This window comes from Poeciliopsis prolifica, unplaced genomic scaffold, assembly GCF_027474105.1.
Source record: "Poeciliopsis prolifica strain line A6 unplaced genomic scaffold, Auburn_PproV2 SCAFFOLD018, whole genome shotgun sequence".
NCBI classification, from domain to species: Eukaryota; Metazoa; Chordata; class Actinopteri; order Cyprinodontiformes; family Poeciliidae; genus Poeciliopsis; species Poeciliopsis prolifica.
Window position 1 is genome coordinate 3582557 of NW_026562393.1, and position 11536 is coordinate 3594092.

Sequence of the window (11536 nt, forward strand, 5' to 3'; positions counted from 1 at the left end):
TAATGCAGTTCATCGCATTTTTTATGCATTTCAATCTTTGCAGGACTTTGGGATGGCTGAGGAATTTGCTACTAAGGCACTTGAACTGAAACCAAAATCGTATGAGGCCTATTATGCCAGAGCACGCGCCAAACGTAGCAGCAGGTACCTCCTTTTTATCCTTTTGAAGATCATAGGTTGACCCACTGTAACTCTCCACTGCCTTTCTCAGTCAACCCCATATCAGTTCACTCTTTCTCCAATTCATATTCCTGTCTTTTACCTATTGTGCCATTGTATCTCTCTGAAAATGTAGATTCATTGCTCTCTTTTTGTATCCTTTGCCTTTTCTGTTCAAGGCAGAAATCTGTTCTCTAAGGTTTTAGGATGACTCGCTTCATTCTTCTAAGATCCAATGAAAGGTTCCTGTCGTTTGTAGTGTTTTCTCTCAGGCACACCTTATGCATCTAATTAAACCATTGATTGGTAACATGTCGACCTGAGACCTTACTTATCGTTGAAAATTATCATAGAATTGTCTGTTCGTAGTATAATTTATGTCAATTGCAAAGTAAAGCATGTTATATTGTATATTCAAATATAATGTGTTCATTTATATAGCACATTTACAACAGCCTCAGCTGACCAAAGTGCTTCACAACAAACAATCCTCACAGGTAGATAGTTGACAAAAAAGAAATAAAATTCAGTTTAGTAAAACCAATAAGACAAACATAAAAATTGGCAGATACCAAATGCCAGTAGTATGACTAAAAACCAAACAATTTTAAAATTTAGCTAAAGCTAAAACATTTCACCATCTGTTCCGGTTTAATTAGCTTGTGATTGGATCAGTTGTTCGAAAATTACTTCAAATGATTGGCTCTCAAATCTATTTCCCTGGCGGGTACAAAAAGGAAAGTGTTGAAAATATTCTTTACCCTCTTCCTTTCTTTTATTATATATTTTTAGATGTCCTCATACTCTGTGTTGTGTTGTGGACCTTTTCTCTAAAGATCTCATTTTTGTCTTGTTTTCAGACAATTTCCTGAAGCCTTAGAGGACCTAAATGAAGCCATAAAACTATGTCCAAATAACAGAGAAATTCAGCGACTCCTCCAGAGGGTGGAAGAGGAATATCATCAGCTCAACCAGGAAGAACACCAGCAGCAGGACATGGAGTTAGAGCCTCCACCCTCACCTCCCCCTACACCCCCTCCAGAGGAGGAGGAGTCCCTGTCCCTGTCCATGCCTCTTCCCCCTCCACCTGAGCCCCGCCTGGAGGACATGGAGCCTGTCCAGGACCTGTTTGAGGATGAGGACTACTTAGAGCAGGAGCTGGAGGCCATGTCTTTGGCACTACCACCTCCAGAATCTCTCACCAATCCGTCAAGTCTTCCTATCATACAAAGCCCACCTCTCTCCCCCACACACCCGGATCAGATTTATTTAGCTGGGGGTTCACCCATGGGCCAGCCTTATGAATACCTCCCGACCTCCTCCTCTATGTCCTCCCCAACTCGAGGTTCATACCAGCCCCCATCGCCCTCTCTCTCTCCAACTCATCAAAACTCCCACTACCGACACAGCCCTCCTCACACCTCCCCAGTGCACCAACAGTCCTACCGCTTCAGCCCACCTCCTATGGGCAGCGGGGGTCAGGGAATGGATCACCAGAGCCCACCGCCTTCTCCTTTACGTCGGGCTGCCCAGTACAGAGCTAGTCCGCCGTTGGAAAGTGTGTGCTTGTATAGATCGCAATCTGGGTCTCCGGTGCGCTACCAGACAGAGCAGCTCCCTGGACGACCCAAATCTCCCCTTTCCAAGATGAGCACCCAGCGTTCATTCCAGCTGACCTCACAGCCATCGATATCCTCCCAGCATCACCAAGCCCAAGGTCTTCGCCTCCAACCCTCTATCGCCCAAATCGTCCGCACAAACCAGCCCAACGTCTTGGGCAACAGCTTTAGTGGTCCAATGGGCCACTCCATTGGCGGTCGCTATCAGGGGGGCTCAGTGGATGTGGAGAGCCGCCTGGTGTACCAGCCGTCCCTGGACGGGCGGTCCATGCCCCAGGTCCAAGCCAGCCTCAGCTCTGGGGCCCTCTGTCAGCACGGCGGCCGAGGAGGGGTCATGGAGTCAAACCTATTGAAAGATGAGCTACCCCAGCGCCCCTCCTCTGCCTACCGCGCCAGCAGCGGGGGCCCAGGGGGCATCCGTTACAGCCAGACACCTCAGATAAGCCGCAGCCAGTCTGCAGCCTACTACCCAGTCTCTGAACACGTACTGGAGCGTGCAAACGCCATGCCTCCCTGTCAGCTGGGCTCTCCTGAGATCCCCCACATGGTGAGACGTCCCGTGAGTGCCAATACTACTGAGATGAAGCAGCACGTGCCCACCCCCAGGCCTCTCATCCATTCTCAGAGTGTGGGCTTGCGATTCTCCCCCTCTAGCAACAACATCTCAGCTGGGTCTACTTCCAACATAGCTCAGGCCTTTAGGCCCTCCGCGTCTATTCAGCAGATGGAGATCCCCTTGCAAGCCACATATGAGCGCGCCTGTGACGACATCTCCCCGATCTCTCCCTCTCAGAGTGGTGGTTTATATCAGGGTGAAACCACCCGCTCCAGGAATACGCCTTTCATGGGGATCATAGACAAGACCGCTCGGACTCAACAATACCTGTATCAGCCCGGACGGTCCAGGCCCATGACCTCCATGGATTCTGCTATTAGCCCGACCTCCCCTGGGCAGCTCGTCCAGCAGGGCTCCACCTACAGTCCCCCGGCATCTCTGGGCAACATCGCCTACTACAACAAGACCAACAATGCCCAAAATGGACACCTGTTGGAGGAGGACTACTACTCCCAGACCCAACCCTCCTCACTGGGAAAGCTGGCCAATGGATCTCGTGGAACTGGTGATATTCTGGAACGGGTCAGCCAGGTGCCCACCTACCCTGATGTGAAGGTGGCAAGGACTCTGCCAGTGGCACAGGCCTACCAGGACAACATGTACCGCCAGCTGTCACGTGACTCCCGGACCCAAGGCCCCACCTCCCCCATCAAACCAAAGAGACCATTTGTGGAGTCGAATGTGTGAGTGGACAGTTTGGACTTGGCGTGTCAGTAGAAGTGAAGGTGAAACAAGAATATTTATCTAAAAAAGAAAACAAAAAAAATGTGACATGTGATCTGTGTATGTGTCATGGACAAACTCATGCAAAAGAACTCTTAAGAGACAACTCTGGTCAAAGAGAGAATACCACATTTAGGCTTTTAGACGCAATCCTATATGAAAAAAACATAACCGATACTGAATTGATCATTTCATCATCATCATAATCTGCACAGGCTGAACAACAGAAAGTTTCTGAGTTCTCATTTCATTCTTTGACCAGTGCACTTCCAAGACATAGAGTGGCACAACGCGACCACAAGTGACCACCCCAGATGGGACTGAAAGAGTGACCGTGCTCCTCATTAGACTCTGCTCGTGGACTCTCTGCTCATCTTCTGTTCTTTCAAAGTGTGCTCTTAACCAAGGTTGCTGTGTAGGCTCTATTCTATGTACTAAATATTATCTGTTCAATACTGTACATTGCTCTGAAAAAGCAAAAGGTTCTACGACTCAGTACTTAAGAGAAAAATGACAATATTTATAATTAAGTTATATATTGTACATAGAAAATAAAGCAAAAATAGTTTGCATTTTAAATTTTATTCTGTTAGCCCTGCTACTGTGTTACACTGCTAGTCATGTGGAGGTGGAAAAATTGACCAATGCCGAAAAATGAGGGACAGGCAAGCTTTGATACATGTTGTTCCAAAAGACGCAAGCCACTGCTTAAAATCTCAAACTATTTAAGAATTGAAGTTGTTGATTTATTATTTGTGGAGGTGCCTAAATGATCAGATATAGACCACGTTTTACATTTCTGACACAAAAAACAAAACAAAGGATTGATCATAATTTCCAAAATGAAACTTTATTAGAACAGGTTGATGATTAAAATTCTTACTCAGATGATCAAAAAATGGTCAGGCTGCAACTTCTGTGTGGATTTATGCATTCGAAAAACAAAAAAATCTAAATTTTATCCTTTCAATTGGCATCATATCTGTTACAACAAGTGTAGAAATGTCCTATAGAACTGTTTGGATATTGTGACGTTAAAAAAGTAGTCCAGTTTCAAAGCTCTTGCAAAACGAAATTAAAAACTTTATTTATTTTAGGGTCAGTTTTTTTAAATAAGAAGGTGCAATAACCTGGTTGCATAAGTGTGAACACCTTTAAAATAATTCTTCGAGAATTTCTTTTTAAATGAATGTTTAGCATTCTTGGTATTAGTTAATTCTAAAAGATCTCTAAATCTGTCAGATTGTGAGGACATTCCTTTTCCACAACTCTTCAAATTGTATGTCTGATTTAGTTCAGGTTCTGGCTCAGCCGCTCCAAAACTTTACTTTTCATCAGGTGAAGTATCTTCATTTTAGCTTCCAGATATCTGAAGATTTGGAGCTTTATTGTTTGAAGTCATCTCTTGATTTTACTATTTTTTTCAGACTGGAAGTTGTAACATTTTGGAGTGGCCCAGCCAGAATCCCAACTCGAATCTAATGGAGTGAGCTTAGCATTAGGATGATTGCAAAGAGAACCTTCCAACCTGAAAGCAACTGCACATCACCAAAGATAAACCATGAAGATGCCAGTGGAAACATGCAAAAAGCTGCTGAGCAATTATAAAGACTTTATTTGCTTTAACGCTTAAATAGAAATTGATCATCTAAAAGGGCCTTAGTCATTTCTTTACACAAAATGTAAATAAATTTAGGTAGTTGTTTCCCCAAGATGATTCTCAATTCACTTTGTTTCTGCCAATGTTAGGGGTACTTTATTACTGCAAGATTCTTGTTATAGATCAGATAAATTCAAAATAATTTATTGTGGAAGTGAATTCAATAACACTGAATGCTTAAATTGAAGAGTCCAAGAAAGCTTTTGTCTTCAGCTGAACACACTTATGCCACCAGGATGTTTTAGGGGTTTTTTTTATTATTATTTCTAAACAGATTAGTTTATTTTTCTGTCATTAGAGTAGGGACGCACGGCGTTATACGCAGGAAATGTTTTGAAAAGAGACATTTTTTTAATGTCATTAAAATCAGACTTTTCTAAAGAGTCTGTATATATTTCTAAAGAGCCATTTGGCTGCAGTATGTTAGCTATTTGTTATTAATTAGTGGCTCTAATTGTTGGAATTACAGAACAGAAGTCAGCTTTGATTGCAATAAAACAGTTTTGTCTGAGTAAGCGATAAGTGACTAACTGGAAGTTTAATATTGAAAGTACCATTGAGGTTTGGTTATGTCCCTCCTTCATAATAGTGACGGGTTAGAGCTCAAAGGTTACAAGCAAGCAAATGCATCTCCCTATCCTTTCTCACCAGCTCCTGGTAAACATTTCTCCCTCTTCTGCTTTATTATTTTCATGATTTTTAATTTTTTTTTCCCAGCCAGTTCTGCCCTATGAGCTGTGTTACATTTTGAACTAAGGGTGCACTTTATATATTTTATCTACTTTGGTTGTTGCGCTTGGTGAATCTGGAGAAAGTGGGTGTGCGTCCGATGCGGCCAGACTGTCATAGATTCCATTACTGTATAATTTTTCAGCTTGGTGGTGAGTGACGGTACGAGGAGAGAACGACGTTTTTAAAACTGGCGAGGATGTATAGACTTTCTAGCACAAGATGTATATAGTGGTTTAGATACTGTGCTCGGTCCGGCTCAGATTTGTGGGTATGTTTTGTTTTTTAAAGGCCAAATCATTATTTCACCTTGTTCCAAAGAAAAAAGAAAAAAAAGTCTATGTTAGAACAGCTTCTTAAATGCACAAATGTTGGAAATATAAATCTGCTGAAAGAAAATAGAATAATTATAGAAAAATAACAATAAGGCTTGGTATTTTCTCCAGAAACTCCATTATTGGAGTCATCGTAATGTGGAATAACAAAAATAGTCAAGTTCTTGTTATATATGAGAAAAGTTATAGGCTTTTTGGCTGTAGCTTTTTACTTTGTGATGTCAGATAAAGATGATCAACAGAGAGATTTCCTCCTCGTCTCCTGTTTTAACAGCTGTCAGAGAAATGAAGGTCAAACTGTATCACACCCAACTTAAACAGGACTTGTTCAGTCGCAGGAGTCCAAGGGCGTTCGAGTTCGAGCTGTATGTGTATATTAGTTTGCTGTAAATAGTCCGATGCATGTTCTATTCTTTCCATGAAGCTCCAGCAGAAACATGTATAGAAGTGTGTGATACGGTGTCGGGATTAAGATAAGGAGTCTACTGCTGTCCCTGAACTGTCCTCATCATTCTCCTTCAGCCTCACCTGACGAGTAAAAGATTTCCTTTTATTTTAGTTTTTAACGTATTTGCTTGCTGAGCAGAGTTCTCTTGTCTGTAAATGTGAGCTTTCAGATCGCTGTGATAAAAAGTTTCATTAAAAATGTTAAAAAAGAATGTGTTTTTATCTCATGATAACTGATTGTAACATGTACAGTCCAAACTATGTATTAAAAAAAAAACATATTTATAAATGGTTATAAACTGAAACACGTTATGCATGTCAGTCATTTATTTTTGGACTTGTCGATTGCATAGATATGGTAAAAAGATGTTGATCTGCATGTGATAGAGTATCAAACGTCAAGACAACATGAAACCAAGATATTGCACAATGTCAGCAATTCTTTCTTTCCATACCCTGGCAAAAAAAAATCTGGACTCAACCCTCTAGGGGATCTTTAAATTGAATTTTTAATTTGTAGAAACAAAAATCAAAAATAGTGCATCTCAATGAATTTTAACATTGACATGTTTCCTCTATTCAAAAATAAATCTTCCTATCAAGAAAATAGTGTTAAGACTTTGTGGATCTGGATGTATTAGCTACTGTATGAAAATGTAGGAAGGAATTTTACAGGAAAGGAATGTTTTTTTAGTTGGCTCTTCAAAGGATTTAACTAAAAAAAATAAACCGCACAGTAAAATAGTTTTGTTTTAGTATTTCCTTTCCCCTTTTGCTGCAAAAGTAAACTCTAAAAAAAAACTACAGTTTAAAAAAGCATAGACTCAAATATCTCGACCCCCAGGGCCTGTAAAAAAAATGTGATTGAAATCTAACGTTTGACACATCTGGTATAAATGAAGGTGCTTTTAGCTTTAAACAGTTTAACACAACCTTAAGTCGCCTTTTATGCAGGGATCAGTGTAGGCTACATTAAGAGACACTGAGGTTTTCAAAAGTAATGGTCTTGAAACCTCAAGCTATCCATGAAACATTTCCTACAAATTGAACTACTTTTAATGAGATGCCAAAGAAAGTACATACAGTGGTTCCCCCTGTTGCTGTTCACTGCAGAAGAAACAATGCTACATGTGGAAATATTTCTGTTTTTGTTCCAGAAACAGAGGAACATGCGTAATACGTACGTATTACGCACACAGACACTTATGCGTTTGTATGTGTCATACAAACAGGGGAAACTTGATATTGGCCTATGCACAATAGAGCTGGGTTTTTTTTAACACTCAGAACACCAGCAGTGCATTAACATGGACAAATTTGGAAAGCACGAAGGTTCTCTCACAATCACCATGAATGAGGCAAAAGTGCGTTGTCAAATACAAAAATATTTTGACAGGCTAAAAACCCTTGATCACGTCACTTATAAAAGAAAATACAAGTATATATTTTTGGTTCCTGTTTAACACCATTAATCAGAAATGTATATCTGAAATACAGCATTTAGAGTTGGAACATTCAGAAGTAAGAAGAATAAAAGACTGAAGACAAGACAACATTGACTCATGTGAAGAAGTGCATCTCTAATCCTTTTTTCTTCTGCGTATGAAAAAGTGAGCCAGCCCAGGACTGAGCACTATGACAATCAGAGGCACCAGGGTGAACTTGACGAAGACCAAGCAGTAATAGAGGCCCTCTGATTTGTGAGGGAGCGGCAGGCTGCACAAGAGGTAAAGCCCAATGGATGAAACAACTAGGGACAGAGCGCGGTGTTTGAACGACAGACACCATTTGCCTTGCTTCCAGTACTGGGCCAGGCCCAGACCAACAAGGCTCCCGCAGTCCCGGGCCAGGGAGGAGAATGGGAATGTGTCCATGCGGATCCACTCAGCACGGCTGCACCATTTCTTCGCCAAAGCGACAGTCCTTTAAAATAAGCAAAATAAAACAACATGAGACAGGATGCCTCTCATAGAAGCATTGATTTATCTTCTGTCAGTTTAAGATTCTCACCAGAGGAGGTCAATGCCAACCAGCCGCAGGGCAACATTCAGAATCAGAGCACTGAACAGCATTCCTGCACTGAAGCTGACGAAGAACAACAGGGGGTGCCCTTCTGGTAATGGTCTTGACAAGAAAATCCCCAGAAAGATACCTGGAAACAATCAGCTCCAATAGGCATGAAAAATAATTAACAATAACCTCTGTCAGTGTTATCAAATTCTTAAAAAAGAATTCAGATCCTTCTAGGGTTTCTACACAATTTCTTATGAGGAATATGATAGAAATACCTAAGAATCATCTTCATGGGATTTTAATTCAATAACAAAGTGTTTTAAGTCAGAGGCTTCTTCAGAACCTCTGTAATACAGACCGGTACTAGAGATCCTTCCTGCCTACAGCCTTTATCATCAGCAGTTAAGACCAAAACTTTTTATGCTTTACTACTAGATTAACATCTTAATGTTTCTTTTAATTGTACCTACATGTTTCTTCTCACTATAAGTCATATTAACACCCTGAAGTAGCCATTAAAAGAAAGACCAGTAAAAAAAAAAACAAAAAAAAAAACAAACAGTTAAGCCTTTTTTCTTTACATTTCTTTAAAACATGCTTTTAATGTCTCTTGAAAAAATACCTGTCTTATTTTCAACCAAGACCTTTTTTTCTTTTTTTTTTTTTTGATTGAATAGAATCAATTTTCAATTCAAATTTATCAGGGGTATGAATGATGTTAAGTTCAATAATAATGATTATTTGAAGAAACAGTTTGAGGTATTTAATGTCCGTCTGCACATAAAGTATTTTGGATTTTGACTGGACACATAAATCAGATCCAGTGAACTGGTTTAAAACTTTTATCTTGGCATCTAAAAGCCAAAACAGCTTTGAAATCCCTATTTCATGGCTAAAAATGATTTATATGTCAAGAAATCACACACCAAAATAATCAGAGTTGACAAAATATATGCTGTAAATATATAAAACATGTGTAATAATTCTGTATTCAGACCTGTAATGATACCAGTAACAACCTGGTGAGGAAAATGAGCAAGGATAAAGATTCTGGATGTTCCAACTGCACCCAGCAGCAGCGCATAAATCACATAGGGAGCAGTTGATATAACCCAGCTGTGGACAAAAAAAAAAAACAGAAAACTAATCAAGACTTTTGTGTTTACTCTTTCTTTCGAATATACTTCATTCATTTTGTTTACCAGTGAGTGCGGGAGTGCAGAAAGGAGCTGAGAGGGGGCACCACAACCCACCAGACTGCAGCAGTCACCATCGAGTGTCCTGACGGACTGCCTGAGAAACCAACACCAAATCTGGAACTCTGATCTCCAAATGAAGGGTGCTGAGTATGATTTGGGTGCGTTTAGGTTTTGCCTCACCTGGGCCAGTTTCACAGGTGCATGGAAACTGGGAGATTTTGGGCTTTGTGCTGAAATATACACGAGATTCACCAACCCACCAGTATGGCCTGTCTCCAAATAGCACCCTAGAACAAGTCAAAAGGACAATGAAAACCAGAAATCCGTTGAGCTTTATGGTTGATCAAGAACAGACATGAAACAAAACAACTGGCATCTTTTAGTCCAAAAAGAGCTACAAAGCTACTTCCAGCTAACTTCTGCAAAAAAAATTTAGATTTTTTTTTCTATTATCTGAAGTTTTTGGAGGATTTTAAACTTTCACTTCTGTTTTCATTCCGTTAAAAAAAAGCTGGAAAACAAAAGCAACTGAAATCTTTGAGTTGTTGCCAGCATAATCAATCTAAACCCCACATATCTTGTACATTTGGAAGGACTTAAATACCTGAGCTATATATGTTTATAGGGGACCAACTAGTATTTAAAAGAAAGACCAGTAGAATAACTAATTTACATAATAACTAAGTTACATTAAAAGTTACTTTCAGCACAACTATTATTTTAAATGTATTTAGCTGTTGTTTTTATTCTATCCACGTGATGTTTATGGTTTGCTTTTATTTATTTTGTACAATATCAACAGCTACTGAAAATTAATTGCAAGGAAAATTGCGTGCGTCTCAACCAAATGCCTATTACAACATGGAGTCACCACTGACGTACTTGGCGTTAAGTGTCGTTCAAGGACTCCGGTGGAATCTGTTCTCCTATGTTTATGGTTCCACTACAGTCTGTTCCGCTACGGACAACATATAGAGTCGGAACTGCGGTGTTGTCCCGGAAGCTAAAACGTCAGCTAAAGTAAAATACAAGAGACTCTCAAATTTCACGTCAACCCAAAATGTGGAGAAATACGCGAGAGTAGAGAAATAAGTTAAGCCGATTGTTGTACAAGACGAAATTCGGATGCTACATATCCCACGTAACTGTCGCTGTGAATCAAATACAAAGGTTGTTCTTTTACATGTTTCTTACCATTTAAGCATCAAGTTTAGCCACTCCGACAGGGCTGAGACCCACAGCACCGCAACTCCCAATCGACTACACACAAAATAAGCTAAAGGGAATAGGAACAGAAATCCTATTTGGGGATCTCCAAAGTGAGTGACGGTGAGCCAGAACTTCTCGAGGCTACCTGTCTGCTGCTGCAGATAGTGGGCCATCCAAATACCCGTGGTGTGTATCGCCTCCATTTCTACGGCGTCTTTTAAAGTATATTAGATCGGTAGGGATAACGACTGAAATTGAAATCCTAGTGTGGTTCAGATGTGTCGCTCGTGCCCGAGCCAGCTCGACTGGCTATGCGAGCCAACGTGAAGAAACGGCAGAAACGTTATGATGGTTTGTTCTTTAACAGTTAAATATTGGCCCGGTGCTACTGTTTTGAAAAAAATACCTGCTTCTCCATCTGAATAAATTGAGCGTCTAAAAAAAACACATCCTAATTATGCATAATTAGTTATGCAAAATCAAATCATTGTCATAACCCTAACAATTAAATTTATTTTTTATTTTTAAATCAAGCTGCAAAAGGGTGTACACTTCTTATCCATTTAAGTGAAAATTGGCCTATTTCACCATCTGATTGGCAGTGATGGTAGTTACTTTGAAAAAGTAACTTTAATCAAATTACAGATTATTCCTTGAAAAAGTAATTACTGATATCTTGATTTGCAGAATAACTAAGTTACATTCAAAGTTACTTTCAGCAGCTGTTGACAATCTTCCACCATCTGAACATTACGTTGAGCTTTCCCAATACCTGATTGCAATTTTTTTTTATTAAAAACACTTTAAGGTTCCAATATTTGCAGACT

General features: G+C 40.1%; 2 protein-coding genes across 17 annotated transcripts in view; one reads left to right on the forward strand and one right to left on the reverse strand.

The window, feature by feature from the left end:
• Positions 1–6593, forward strand: part of tanc2b (tetratricopeptide repeat, ankyrin repeat and coiled-coil containing 2b) — a 151094-nt gene extending 144501 nt beyond the window's left edge. For all 15 annotated transcript variants that reach the window (XM_055043052.1, XM_055043055.1, XM_055043056.1 and 12 more), the window contains 2 exons: positions 44–144; positions 1020–6593. In XM_055043052.1, coding sequence (XP_054899027.1) covers positions 44–144; positions 1020–3081 — 2163 coding nt within the window. In that variant the 3' untranslated portion in view covers positions 3082–6593. The remainder of the gene's footprint in view (positions 1–43; positions 145–1019) is intronic.
• A 186-nt stretch (positions 6594–6779) lies between these two features.
• g6pc3 (glucose-6-phosphatase catalytic subunit 3) lies at positions 6780–11032 on the reverse strand. 2 transcript variants are annotated; one of them, XM_055043068.1, is made up of 7 exons: positions 10855–11032; positions 10695–10776; positions 9681–9787; positions 9504–9594; positions 9299–9417; positions 8299–8440; positions 6780–8211 (listed from the first exon to the last, which is right to left on the reverse strand). In XM_055043068.1, the coding sequence occupies exons 1-7, from the start codon at positions 10910–10912 to the stop codon at positions 7869–7871; spliced, it is 942 nt and encodes a 313-aa protein (XP_054899043.1). In that variant the 5' UTR covers positions 10913–11032; the 3' UTR covers positions 6780–7868. The 2 variants fall into 2 exon arrangements, with proteins under 2 accessions (XP_054899043.1, XP_054899042.1); XM_055043067.1 differs by having other exon boundaries at positions 10695–11032.
• Positions 11033–11536: the final 504 nt, after the last annotated feature.

Excerpts from the sequence above, each read along its gene's own strand:
- g6pc3 (XM_055043067.1), bottom strand. The coding sequence starts at position 10,912 with ATGGAGGCGATACACACCACGGGTATTTGGATGGCCCACTATCTGCAG. Across the intron at positions 8,441-9,298 it reads TGTTACTGGTATCATTACAG|GTATCTTTCTGGGGATTTTC; the intron begins GTCTGAATACAG and ends GATTGTTTCCAG. Across the intron at positions 8,212-8,298 it reads GTTGGCATTGACCTCCTCTG|GACTGTCGCTTTGGCGAAGA; the intron begins GTGAGAATCTTA and ends CTTATTTTAAAG.